Raw genomic sequence first — 13,857 nt, forward strand, 5'->3', positions numbered from 1 at the left:
GTGGCCTTGCTTCTGAAATGAGGACACTATCTTTGCCAGCAGGGTTACATGGAAAAGGCAGCCACATCAGATGAAGTTATCCTTGGCTGACTCACAGCATGTTCTGCCTGCTAGGTTTTGCAGAGTGGACTCTGAGGAAAAAGAAATAAATACATAAATAAGAAATGATATACTCACTTTTTTTTTTTTTTGAGATTGGATCTTTTAGAAGCCTGGGATAGCCTTGAACTCTCAGTCCTCCTGCCTCTGTCTACCAGTGCTGGGATCACAGGCCTGGGTACAGCTGAGCCCAGTCTCTCCCAGCAAAGATTACCATCGTTCTAACTCTGTGGGTTAATGTTCTGCTGTGACAAATGTCTGCTAAGAGGTAACTCCCAGGAGAAAGGCCTTATTGGCTGCCAGTCTGAGGACTGTGTTCATTGTATCAGGAAGGGCATGAAGTGGCAACAGCGGCGTGAGGTCCTTCCTCACATCTCTGGGGACCAGGAGCGGGGCCAAGACAGGAAGTGAGCAGGTATAGATCGCATAGTCAGCCCTGTAGAGATCTGCACCTAGACTCCAACTCCTTAAAGGTCTGTAACCTCCCAACCTAATGTCAGCTGGGGACCAAGTGTTCAAACATACGAACCTGCCAAGGACGTTTTACATTCAAGCTGTAGCATACTTCCCGCCTGGGGTCGTTTTTTCTCAAGTCCGGGGGGCACCAGCAAGTGACAATGGTGGCTTTCTTGGGCATGCTGCTGGGTATCCCTGCCACAGGCCTGGGGTTCAGGGGCCCACCCTAGTGCACATGGAGATGTTTCCTGTCCTAATCTAATTCACTTCCATGTGGCAGTGAGTCTAACTCTCTGGGAATTTCCCACCCCCCTGGAGAGCCCGCTCTCCCAGTGAGGAAGCCTGTTGAGGGGGTGGGGAGATCTTAATATTGTCTGATGTGACATCCACTTATTGAGTGCCTCTGTGTGCCAAGGTCTGATGAGACTAAATGTGAGCAAAGAATAGGCTTTGCCCTTAAGAAATGTACAGGAGATGGGGTGGCAAGATGGCTCAGCGGGTAAAGGAGCTTGCTGTTAAGACTGAAGACCTGAGTTCCATCTCCAGGATCCATATTGTGGAAGGAGAGGTCTGATTCCTACAAGCTGTCCTCTGTTCTCTGACCTCCACGAATGTACTCTGGCTACCCCGCCCACTGCCACACCACCTCAACCATGTAAAGAACTGTAAAATAATAATAATAATAATAATACAATGTATAAGAGAGGGAGGGACTGGAGGTGGCACAGGTTTACCTAGTGTGGGCAAGGCTCTGGGTTATTTTCTGCAGGGCTAAGAGAAAAAAAGGGAAAAATGTAATAAAGAAACATATAGAACCGGGAAAACAAAACAAAACAGAAACGTGTAAGAGAGGTGGGTATGGTGTTGCTCTGTCTGTAGTTCCAGCTCCCTAGGAAGCTGAGGCAGGAGGATCTAAGGAGGAGCTCAGGAGTCTCCAAGCCAGCCTAGACAAGAAGGGAAGAGGAAAGAAACAGGTAAGAAATTCTTCAAGCTAGGTATGCTCTGCAAGTCTGTAATCCCAGGCTGAGCTAGCAAGATCTTGAATCCAAGGCCAACCCGGGGCTACGCAGGGAGACCCTGTCTCAAAAACAGACAAAACCATGAGTCCAGAGCACAACAGGACTCTCCTGACATTCAGTGGGCTTAAGAAACAATGTAGCCCTGGGCAGTGCTGAGGCACACCTTCAACGCCAGCACGAGGAGGCAGAGGCGGGGAGATCTCAGAGTTCCAGGCCAGCCTGGTCTCCAGGGTGAGTTAGAGGACAGCTGTTACACTTAGAAACCTTGTCTCAACACACACACACATACACAATAAATAAAATAAATAAACAAATAAATGAATGAAACACTGTGGCAACCATGCAAGCACTTAGGAAAGCCTCAGTAAGGGTTCAGCCTGAGAGATAGGACATGAAGATGAAAGGAGACCTACAGTTCAGTATGAGGAGGGGCTGAACTGATGGCTAGCTCTTCTTCCAGGGACCCAGGTTCGATTCTTACATGGCAGCTTACAAATGTCTGTAACTCTAGTCCCAAGAGATCCAATGTCCTCTTCTACTCTCAGTGGGCATTGCACACATGTGGTACACGGACATACATGCAGGCAAAACACCCATACGTGTAAAATAAAATGAAAAAACAAAACAAAAACAAAAAATGATAGTTCAGTACAGGAGCCCAGGCTGGCAGCATGAAATAACATGCTGTGGGGGAAGTGGGGTGGTCTGTGTCTGGGAGAGCTTCATAGGGAATGACACCACCGAAGGAGGATACCTAGTCATAGGAAAAGGCATCCTAGTCTGAAGGAAGGCCAGGGACTGCATCGTGCCTGTCAGAACTGAGAGGACTGTAGAGGTGACTGTATACTCACCACTGGTGGCCCAGGTGAAGCTGGAATGCAGAGGCTGGAGGGACAGTCCATCACTACCTAGCTTCCTGAAGCAGTTTTGACTGGAACTTGGCCTCCTCACTCCCAGCAGGACTTTTTCCTTGCAGGAAAAATGCTAGGTATCATACACAAGGCTATCTGCCTCTTGGTATGTCCCAAGCAGGTGCACATTTGAGTCATCAGAACCACCTTCCTGCTATGTGAATGGGGAGCAGAGTGGGGAGGGCTAACAGCTGCTGGGAGCCCTGTAGTACTTTACAAGGTGCTAGGCACATAGTAGGAGCTCAGTAAACAGCCTTGTCCTCTTTCATGGATGGACGTTGAGAGCTTGCCTCTTAAAGGACACATAGGTGACAATTTGAGACGTCTGATGTTTGAGATGAGGTTTGCAAAAGCTCTGACCAAACCGAAAGCAAGACTTTCCAGGTATCTGTGTGACTCAGCTTGACGAGGGCAGGTCATCCTGGAAATGACCAAATGTCACCTCCAGCCTGACTGCCCTAAGTGGTTGGCTCTAGGAGGGTTTCTCAGTCATTCGGGGCTTTCAGTTTTCGAGACTAAAGAGGAAGTTGAGACCCCAATGTCATTCCATCTTGTAGCTTCTGTTCCCTAGTCCTCATGAACTTCTGGACCAATGGCGGGTGGGACTCTGTTCTTTCTTTCCCACCTCCCTCTCCTCTCCGTCCCTTTTCTTCTTTTAAAAGCTTATTTATTTGACAAGATCCTTAGTGTGTAGCCCTGGCCAACCTGGTCTAGAGTGAGTTTCTGTACCTTGAACTCACAGATACAAGCCTGCCTCTGCTTCCTGAGCACTGATATTGTGTACTCCACCACACCTGCCCACTGTTTTTTCTTGACAGCAAGTGGCGTTTCTAGTCTCATTGCCTCAAAGCTCTGGGTTCCATTCCCAGAACCTCATAAAATGGTCATGGTAGCACACTCCTATAATTCCAGTATTTGGGAGGCAGAAGGATCAGAAGTTCAAAGTCATGTTTGGTTATATAATTACTTCAAGGCTATGTGAGACCATATCTCAAACAAAACAAAAGAAGCCAATGCTTTTAGTTCAAAGCCCATGGCTACGATTTCTGGCAAGAGTGCTTGGCTAGCATTCATGAGACCCTGGGCTCAACCCCTACCCTGCAAAATTAAGACAGTAGGGTTTTTTGTTTGTTTGTTTTGCGTGTGTGTGTGTGTGCATGCACACACACACACTAACTGGGAAAATGTGAACAATGATTTTAAAAGCTTTATTGTTGCTTTTGTTGGGTACCAACCATATGGTGTTTTGTGTGGTTTTGGATTTGTTTTGCTATTGTGTTTTGAAATTTTTATTTGTGTGTATACGTGTTCATGTGTGGCCATATGAAGGCCAGAAGTCAACTTCTGGTGTTATTTATGAAGAGCAATTCACCTTGGTTTTTGAGACAGAATCTCTCCTTGGTACCTGGGGCTTGCTGATTCATCCAGGCTGGCTGTTCAGGGGACTGCCTGTCTCTGCTATTTCAACCCTAGAAGCACAAAGTGATTTACAAGTGACCACTACCATGCCCAGCTTGTTCACATGGGCCCTGGTGATCGAACTCATGGTAAACATTTTACCGAATAAACCATTCCCCAGCCCTGATTTCTTTTCTTTCTTTCTTTCCTTCCTTCCTTTCTTTCTTTTTCTTTCTTTCTTTCTTTCTTTCTTTCTTTCTTTCTTTTTTCTTTCTTTCTTTCTTTCTTCCTTCCTTCCTCTTTCTTTCTTTCTTTCTTTCTTTCTCTCTTTCTTTCTCTCTCTTTCTCTCTTTCTATCTCTTTCTCTCTTTCTTTCTTTCTTTCTTTCTTTCTTTCTTTCTTTCTTTCTCTCTCTCTCTCTCTTTCTTTCTTTCTTCTGAGACAGGGTTTCTCTGTGTAGCCTTGGCTATCCTGGAACTTGCTTTGTAGACTAGGCTGGCACTGCCCGTTAGCCATGGATGCTGAGTGAGAGACGATTCATAAGGTTTGCTTTAAATAAGTTGGGTGTGGAGGGAGGCTAGAACTGATGTAATACTGGTCATGTGATCATAAAATGATTAGAGCTGGGTAATGAGAAAATAGAGGAATCTTCATACTACTCTACCTCCATTTACATACGTTTGCATATCTGAGTAATAAAGCAAAAGGGTCAATAAGAAAGCGTCCCCTCTCCCACTAAGCCTGGCCATGACTGCATCTGGTGCAGGGCAGTCATTTTGTGACTAAGAGAGGACAAGCGTGAAAATGAGACTAAGCATCAAGTATGGCAGTGTAGAAAGAGAGCTTAAAAATATGTATGTAAGTGGTTTTCTGCATCTTCGTAATCTGGGATCAACAGTTGAAGGGGCACTTGACATTTGTCTTTCTGAGCCTGGTTTATTTCCCTTTTAATGGTGATCTCTGGTTCCTTCAGTTTTCCTGCAAATGACGTAAGTACCTTCTTCTTTGTGGCTCAGTGAACCTTCATGGTGTATATGGACCACACTTTCGTTTTCCGTTATCTGCTGATGGACGTGTAGGTTGATCCCACAGTGAATAATTCTTTTAGGCAGCTGATTCTTCAGGTCTGGCTTACTTTTAGAGTATTTATTGATTTATTTATCTATCATCTATATGTCTGTCTATCTATTCATTTAGTGTGTGTGTGTGTGTGTGTGTGTGTGTGTGTGGTGGGGAGTGCATGTATATGCACATTTGAGGACTTCCTGATTTCTGCCATAGGGATTTTGGGAACTGAACCCAGGTTGTCAGGATTGGGGGCAAGCACCTGGTCATCTCACCAGCCTGGGATTCTTTTTTTTTATGAGATTCTATTTAATATTAAAAACAAAACAAAACATCATTTAGCTACACAGTCCCTAACTACTCTAGAGAAAGGAGCAATATGAAAGCTTGACCCCTCTTAGCTGCTGGTCCCACCATAGCATCTGAAAGGACACTAGGAAGAAAAGGGCACTAGGGCATCAGGTCTGTGGGAAACAGATCGAATCTCTGAGGGCTCCAGGAAGTCAGAGAGAGCTTTGTTTGTTTGTTTGTTTCCTTTGGCTTTTTGAGACAGGCTTTCTCTGTGTAGCCCTGGCTGTCCTGTATTCACTTTGTAGAACAGGCTGGCCTTGAACTCACAGAGATCTGCCTGCCTCTGCCTCCGTGAGTGCTGAGATTGCAGGCAGCTCTTTTCTTCCTTCCTTCCTTCCTTCCTTCCTTCCTTCCTTCCTTCCTTCCTCCCTCCCTCCCTCCCTCCCTCCCTCCCTCCTTCCCTCCCTTCCTTCCTTCCTTCCTTCTTTCCTTTGCTTTATTGCTGTCCACTGGGAAGCAGGATGTCCACGTCCCAATCACAGACCTTACAGTTTCTGAGGCAGAAATCACAGAACCAAAGCTGGGAAGAACAGCTGTCCTTTCTGGCCTCCAGCCCATAAGGACAAGGAGACTTCCTTTCTCTGCGCTCCTCAACTCGGAGCAACCGCACCATGCAACGATTACACACAGGGTGCAAACAGCGTTGTTTCTAACTGACCTCATGGCCCAGCTGCTCTTGGGGGATATCCGCCATTAAGACAAGTCACTGTGGTTAGCTGAACTGAGCCGGGTCTCCTAGATACGAACATTACACACTTGCCAAAAATGTGTGGAGGAAACGCTGGGGAGAACAAGGAGGAGGATGTGAAGAAAGGCCACAAGGCACGATCTCTCCCTGTCCTTTGGATGCTCACTGAGTCCTGCCTGGGGCCGCTTGGGCTCCAGCTGTGCTCTAGTCCAGGCCTTAGACACTGGGATGGCTGAGGTCATATAGCCAAGGTGAGTGACAGGTCACAAGTCTGCCACTTATTCTCAGTTTTAGTTAGCCCCAATCTTTAAGGCCTTGTTTAATAAATTTAAATTTAATTTAAATTTGAGCAAATAGCAGAATCTCCCACAGGGCACAGGTTGTTAGGTTCACTTCCTCGGTTTCTGAGGATCGGCCAGTAAGGTGCTTTATTTGACAACCACTAGCTAAAGACTCTGGCTCGCTTGCAGAGGGCGGAGAAACCTCAAGCCCTTCCCCCTCTCTTCACTTTGGCTGAATCAACAATGAGTGGCTGAAAGGGGTCGTGGTGGGAGCTGAGGACTCTGTCACGTTTGTTGTTGAATGTAGTGCTTTGTTCTTCTGCAGCGCTGGGCACAGAACCAGGGCCTTGCAAACGCTAAGCAAATGGTCTACTCCTGAGCCACAAGCTCAGCGCAGTTGGGCAGGAGGCTGCTCTAAAGCCAGTGGGCAGTTTGCCGAGAGAGGTGACAGAAGCTCTGAATGACCTGTTTGGTCTTGAAAAGTTACCTGTCCTCTCCAGGCCTCAATTTATGCCCCTGTGAAATAAGCAATTGACACTTTTCTGTGTGTCTTAGTTAGGGTTACTGCTGCTGTGATGAAACACTGTGACCAAAGAAACTTAGAGGAAAGGGTTAATTTGGCTTATACTTCCACAAAGGAAGCCAGGACAGGGACTCAAACAGGGCAGGAAGCTGGAGGCAGGCGCTGATGCAGAGGCCACGGAGGGGTGCCACTTACTGGTTTGCTCCCCGTGGCCTGCTCAGCCTGCTTTCCTTTTTTATAGAACCCAGGACCACCAGCCCAGGGGTAGCACCACCCACAATAGGCTGGACCCTCCCCCATCAATCACTAATTAAGAAAATGCCCGATAGGCTTGCCTACAGCCTGCTCTCATGGAGGCATTTTCTCAATCAAAAATGTGTGGAGGAAATGCTGGGGAGAACAAGGAGGAGGATGTGAAGAAAGGCCAAGGGGCACGATCTGAGAGGTTTCCTCCTCTCAGATGACTACAGTGTTGATTTGACATAAATCTGGTCAGCACAACTATCAGTGCCACCATGAAGACTTTTTGAGAACAAAAAGGAAAACAAAATGAACTGGATGAAGAAACTGGCCTCTTACAGGGGCAGTGTGCTTGCAAGCCTGGTCCTTGGGACCAACCCTACCTGGGCATGGATGTTTGCCAGCTGTAGGTTCCGGTCTCAGCTGCCTGACCTAGCAGGCCTGTTGAGGTGTTAGCTGCGATAATTGTTTCTATTTTCAGCATCCTGTTAAGATTAGGGAACCAGGAAGACATCTCTTTTCCCCATCCCTGCCCCACTGTGAAGCTTGAAGGCCTTCACCGTAGACTCACAGTTTCCATGCATGTTTTCCCCCTGGAATGATTGATTGTTCTGGGAAACACCTGACCTGTCAGATTCTTCCTGGATGATTCCTTCTCTGACTCCTATTCATTTGATTATTTAGTATTTGTGAGGGCCTACTATATGCCCAACACAGGGGCAGGCACTGAGAACACAAGGAGTTTAAAAAAATCCCTCCCGGTTCTTGCTCCCTAAGGAGGATGGGAGAAAGCAGATACAAATCTGAAAATCACACAGTTTGGCATCAGAAAGTGGCAAGAATTGACTAGAAGAAAGAAGGTAGAGCCCTCAGAGCAGGAGGATGAGCCTGGTGCCTATGAGGAGCTGGGCTGGAGGGCTAGAGGCAGAAGGATGGGAAACAAAGGGTCTGGTCTTGATCCCAAGACTGACCCGGGCTTTGGAGGTCTGACAGCAGAGAGAGCCGCACAGTGTAAAGGGCTGTCTCTTCTGGATATAGCTGGAGAAGACCGCAGGGACCAGAGAAACACTGCGGTGCCGTCCAGGAAAGGCACGCTGTGGGTATGAGTGTGTTAGAAAGAAGACGCTGTATGTGGAAGATCTTTAGAGTCGGCTTTGTGAATTTGGAAGTGACCTGGGGCTCCAGATGCCGGGTTTCCTGATTGTCTAGATCAGTGGTCCTCAACTTTCCTAATGCGGTAACCCTTTAGAACAGTTTCTCATGTTGTGGTGACCCCCAGCAGTAAAGTTATTTTGTTGCCTCTTCATAACTGTAATTTTGCTACTGTTATGAATTGTAATGCAAATGTCTAATATGCAGGTGGTCTTGGGCGACCCAAAGGGGTTGAGACCCACAAGATGAGTACTCTGGTCTGGGTGGATAGTGGTGGTATGGTTTACACTGAACTCCGGGTGTGTGTGTGTGGCTCTCTTCTTCTCTTGAGAATTTCAGAGCCATAGGACCAGCAGTTTGTACCAAAGACTCTAAGATGTGAACCCTCTTTCTAGTTTTGGGGTTCTCACCTCCTTTGAGTGGTAATCAGATATGTCATGTCGGTAATGCAGCTGACACTCAGCAAGCGGCAGCCTCCTGCTGCAATAAGCTGGGACGACAGACACTGCCTCTTGGTCTCAGATTCACACCCTTGAGGGCTATGGGGAAGCCCCTAAGGTACATTGTGCCTCAACCTTGAGCCACCTAATCTTCACCCTAGGACGGAAAGCAGGCAGAGAGGGCTCTTCTTTCACAGCTGGGGCACCAGGGACCTCAGCTGGGGATCTGGCCCTGCCCTACTCAGAATTACTTGTGTGACCTCAGTCTTGTGGTAAGGCAGAGAGGAAATAGCCAGCTGGCCACCAGCCCCTGTAGCCCTTAACTTCTGGGATTTTGAGTGCCTCACAGGAGGTCAGGCACAGCGCCCTCTTCGCCTGTTCAGCGAATACCGCTCACACTTGCTACAGTGTAACGTTTAAGCAGTAGACCCCTCTGCTCCCCTAGGTGACTGGATCACAGCGTCTTGCTAATGTCACCTTCCCTTCTGTATGGGACACTCACACCAGGCAGGTTGATCCACCTCCTCTCTGTGCATGGGCCTCCTCCTAGCCAGGGCACTTCCTTCTCTCCATCTGGCTCCTCCTCTCAGATGTCCCCTTGTCCTTGCTAGAAACTTGCTCCCTCCATCCACTGGCATCTCTCCAGGCTTCTCTCACCTGGCCAGAAGCTTCTGTGAGCCCTCTCCTCTGACAAACGATACTATCCGGCATCCTCCTCTCTGGAACCTTGCACTGAGCATTGGCTACATGGGGAGGGACGCCACCCGGAGAATGCCACCCACCCTCCCCACCCAGCCACTCTTCCCTGTGCAACGTCCAGTCCAAGGCATTAGCCCAGAACTTGCCTTCTCCAGCCTACAGCAGTGGGGTTCTTCACATCCCCCTCCCCGTTCAGAGCAGGGCCACCCAGCCACTTCCTTACCTTTTGTCCCCAGTGCCCTAACAAAGCCTTTCTCAGTGGAGAAGGGCCTGGACACATAATCCTTGGCCAACACAAGCAACCATTGTAGCCCAGGGAAAGAGGGTGGGGGAGGGAAATAGGATGAGGTTTTGATTTCTCTTTGCCAAGGCTGGCTCCAGGGAAGGCCCCAGCCTCCAGCCTGTGACTCAGACTCTGGGGTCTCAGCTGCACTCTATTCCTTCTGACTTGCTCTGCTGGAGGCAGGAAGGAGGAGGTAGGGTGCAGACAGGCTGCCTGGGCTTTCTCGAGGAGCCTTGTCTGCATGGCTTCTCAGTAGGGAGCAAGTGAGCTATCCTTATGACACTTGTCACATCTGTTCTCACTTTACAGGTAGGAAGACTGAGGCCCTGGGAAGGCAAGCCATTGTCTTCAAATCACTTAGTTGGATTTGCAGAGCTCTGGAGCTGAACCTCTGAAGCTTACATCTGGGTCATCTCCTTGACCCTCCTTCAACCCTGGCCCAATTCCTGCTGCTCCATCAGCTCTCTCTCTCTCTCTCTCTCTCTCTCTCTCACACACACACACACACACACACCACCACCACTACACACACACATAGACACCTCGTCTTGACCTCACTGGTCTTAAACAGAAAAAAATACTTAATATGAGATTCATTTGGTGGTTGGTGCCGTTTATATCTGAGTACTTGGATGTTTTGTTCGGAATATAATGGGCCTACACTCTCTGAATTGACTTCAGAAATGAGCTGGCCTCCCCAAACCTCAGCGTCATTTCAAAGCCATAGCCACAGTTAAACGCAACAACCAAACAATAAAAATAGCAAAGTCAACCATAGAGAGTTCCATTCTCTAACTTTCCACCTGTGAGTACTTTGAATTATAGGCTAATTTCAAATTATTAAGAACATACTTGTAAAATGAAGCACGAGCATGGGGTTTTCTGTTGGGCGGCGGGCCCTGAAGGTCGAATTGTTCTCGACAAGTTGCCAAGCCACCATCTGCTATGCCTATGGACGCTCTCTCCTTTACGCTGTGGGTTACTCGGCTCTGTGCCAGGGGTGGACGAGCTGGGTGTCCGTCTTTTCTTATGCGTCTTTTGAGTACTGTGGTTAACAACTGTGCCATTGATAAGGAAACCGATGCTCAGAGCTAGGATTTCCATCTGGACAGTTTGGGTTCCAAGGCCTTGCACAGCTTCTCCCTTCACTTTGCTGTGACCTGATCGTGGTCACAGGACAGTGTAAGTAACAGTAAGTAGGTCCCTGGCCCTATCATCTGCAAAGTGGGAAGATCCAACGGGTCAGGAGCTAGTAGGGCATCTTGGAGGAGAGGGCGGTGTCCCATCCTAGCCCTCAAAATTTATTGGGACACCCCTGGGTTCGGTGGCTCTGGAGTGGTCCCAGAGGCCGCAAGAGGGGCGCAGTGGCCATGGGAAGCCATTCAGACCGTGGCTCCGGAAAGCTCTGGCGTCTGAAGGGCCGATCACCCCGTGCGCCAGGAGCCCCTGCGCGGGCTCCGCGTGGCACTTCCGATCCCGGCCGCACGCCGCGGCTCTCCAGGCCCGCCCCCACCCCCGGCGCTCGCGCCCCCCGCCCTAGCCGCGCGCCCCGCCCCGCCCGAGTACCCGCCCCGCGCCCCTAGCCCAGCTCGCCGAGTCCCTGCCGCTCCGGACAGCGCTGGCGGACGGAGCGGCCGCCGCTGGAGCCTGCAGTGCCGGCGCCGTGCCGGGAGGGCCAGGAGCCGGCGGGCGGGAGGCAGAGGCTGCCGGTTGGTCGGCGAGCCAGCCGTTCCGGGACTCGGGCGCCTGACTGTCCCCGTCCCAGAGCGGCCACATGGCTCCGCTCCGCGCGCTGCTGCCCTGGTACTACGCGCTCTGTGCCGCCGTGGGCAGTCAGACCCCAGGTGCGTGCGGGACAGTAGTGCGGGGACGTGGGGTCTCTGCGGTGCTGGCAGCCAGAGTGACCCGAGGATGCAGGGAGCAGCCCGGCAGAATTCGAGGGGGTTGAAGGCAGTGCTCCCGGTGTGGGTTGGGTTGCTCGGCTTTGGCTGTTTCTAGTGATTTCTGTCCCTTTTCTGTCCCTGGAGGTAGAGATTGGGAACAGGGTTCTCTTCCAGTGAGCCCACCCTCTTCCTCACTTAACCCCATCTCTCGATCTTTCCATGCCCTTTCTCCACTTGTGGGATTGCGTGCGCGTGCGTGTCTGAGTGTGCATGTCTAGTTGTCTGACACAGAATCAGGCCAGCAGGTGATCGCTTCCCATAGAAGAAACCCACGGGCACTGTTGCTTCTGACCAAAAGTCCCTATCCTATTCCCCTCCAAGCCGCCCACGTAGCGTCCTCAGACACTGTAGACTGTCTCCCAGACCCGGTCCAGAGACACATCATACACTTACAGTATGCACCTCTCGGGTGCTTTTGGGCATACAGAAAAGGCTCTGTTATTTCCAGGCAGGGTCCCTGTGCCCAAGTGGGACCCCTCTTGGGCAGTCTTGGGTTCTTTTGCTGTCACAGCTAAGAGATAAAGGAGTGCCACCCCTCACTTGCAGTTGCATGGGGGAGCTTAAGGGCACATCCTTCTTTGGTGTGTGTTTTATGGGTGCTGTGAGCTGCCGAGGCACAAGATAGAACTGTGAAGTGAGAATTCCTTCCAACTTGTATCTATGAATCACCAGGCTTGGAAGGCAGTGAGCTGCCGTGTTTCTGCCTGGCTGTTCACAGGGAGAGAGCTGTGTGAGGATGGGGCCCCCTGGCGAATGGCCTACAGAATGGGGCCATGACCTCACACTTAAGTCAGCCCAAGTGGGCAGGTCACCCCCAGTGTCTCTTTTTATTTTTGAAGCTCTATATTTATCCCACTTGGGGCTGGGCAGTGCAGAAATCTCCCAGCCACTGTGGTGCTTTAAAAAGTTTCCTTTCGAGCCTCTGAAAAATATATAACGGTTCATTCCCTTGTTCCCTTCTCCAGCCCCTCCTTTCTCCGTGTCAGGGGCCAGGATGCCCTGGGTTTCTAGGTGTGTTTGTTTTGGCAGCCATATTCATGGGAGGTTGGCGAGGGCCCTACCGCCGGCTGGGCTGGTGGCTTCAGCACACTTGGGGGAGTTGAGGTAGACCCAGAATTTCAGCCCTTTCTAAGCAGATTGGAAAGCCTGTTGCTATGGCGACAGGACTCCATTTGACATCATTTGTTTGCGTCTGCTAAATATAAAAGAAGAGAGAATGTGTGTCCACAATAGTCTACCTGAATGCCATTCAGTCAAGTTCAGGGTGACTGTGCTGGCTCAGGAAGCGACTGGCAGAAAGTGCATGAACTTGGGCTAAGAGGCCTATTCTAAGAGATGCTCAGGGCTGCCTGGCCATCTCCACCTCCCCTGCCCGGGGATTCCCAGCTTCCTCTGCACAGTACATAGTGAAATGACTCTGTGTTTATCTCCGACAGAACTGCACCTCTCTGGGAAACTCCATGACTATGTTGTGACTGTGCCCTGCAGCACGGATTTTCAGGGACGCTTCCTGTCCCATGTGGTGTCTGCCCCGGCAGCTGCCTCTTCCCGGAGCCACCTCCGGGTGGCTCGCAGCCCCCTGAGCCTGGAAAGAGAGACTCTGAGGCCTGGTGGTTCAAGGCGCCATTCCCTCTACTTCAATGTGACTGTCTTCGGGAAGCTGCTTCACTTGAGCCTGCAGCCCAACCGGAGGTTGGTGGCACCAGGGGCCCCGGTGGAGTGGCAGGAGGACTTTTGGGAACTCTTCCGGCAACCCTTGCAGCAGGAGTGTGTGTACACTGGAAGTGTCACTGGAATGCCCGGGGCAGCCGTGGCCATCAGCAACTGTGATGGATTGGTAAGGGAGGCAACTCTCAGTCCTGTGGCGCATCAGGTTCCTTCTCCAGCCCTCCGCCCCTCATAGATTCGGGATTCCCAAGGACATGGAGCACAGCACAACATGTTAGGGCATGGCAGGGGCCTGGTTGTCTTCCAGATGGGCATGTTCTTGCTGGCTGCCAGGCTCTGCCAGGTGTGAGGAAGCCATAGTGGGGCAGTGCCTTTTTAACGCTTTTCTTCTCCAGGAACCCACCAACCAGCTACCTGCTGGGACCTCTGGGCCCAGACTGAAAATGGACTGAGACAGGAATATTCTAGGGCAGTGGCTTGCCACCTGTGGCTCTCAACCCTGTTCGGAGGTCGAATGACCCTTTCACGGGGTCACCTGAGACCATCTGCATGTTTGATGTTTATGTCACAATTCATTACAGTGGCAAAATTACAGGTATGAAGTAGCAGCAAAAATAATGTTATGGCTGGGGCTGACCATG

The 13,857-nt window shown here is 50.3% G+C and overlaps 1 protein-coding gene across 1 annotated transcript in view; it reads left to right on the top strand.

Annotated features, from left to right (window-relative positions):
* The first annotated feature begins 11,196 nt into the window (after positions 1 to 11,196).
* Adamts14 (ADAM metallopeptidase with thrombospondin type 1 motif 14) overlaps positions 11,197 to 13,857 on the top strand; it is a 71,400-nt gene continuing 68,739 nt past the window's right edge. Inside the window, exons 1-2 of the mRNA XM_060369482.1 lie at positions 11,197 to 11,449; positions 12,985 to 13,385. Of these exons, the coding sequence (XP_060225465.1) occupies positions 11,380 to 11,449; positions 12,985 to 13,385 (471 nt within the window). The 5' untranslated portion in view covers positions 11,197 to 11,379. The remainder of the gene's footprint in view (positions 11,450 to 12,984; positions 13,386 to 13,857) is intronic.

This window comes from Meriones unguiculatus, chromosome 16 (assembly GCF_030254825.1).
Source record: "Meriones unguiculatus strain TT.TT164.6M chromosome 16, Bangor_MerUng_6.1, whole genome shotgun sequence".
In the NCBI taxonomy this organism is placed as follows: Eukaryota; Metazoa; Chordata; class Mammalia; order Rodentia; family Muridae; genus Meriones; species Meriones unguiculatus.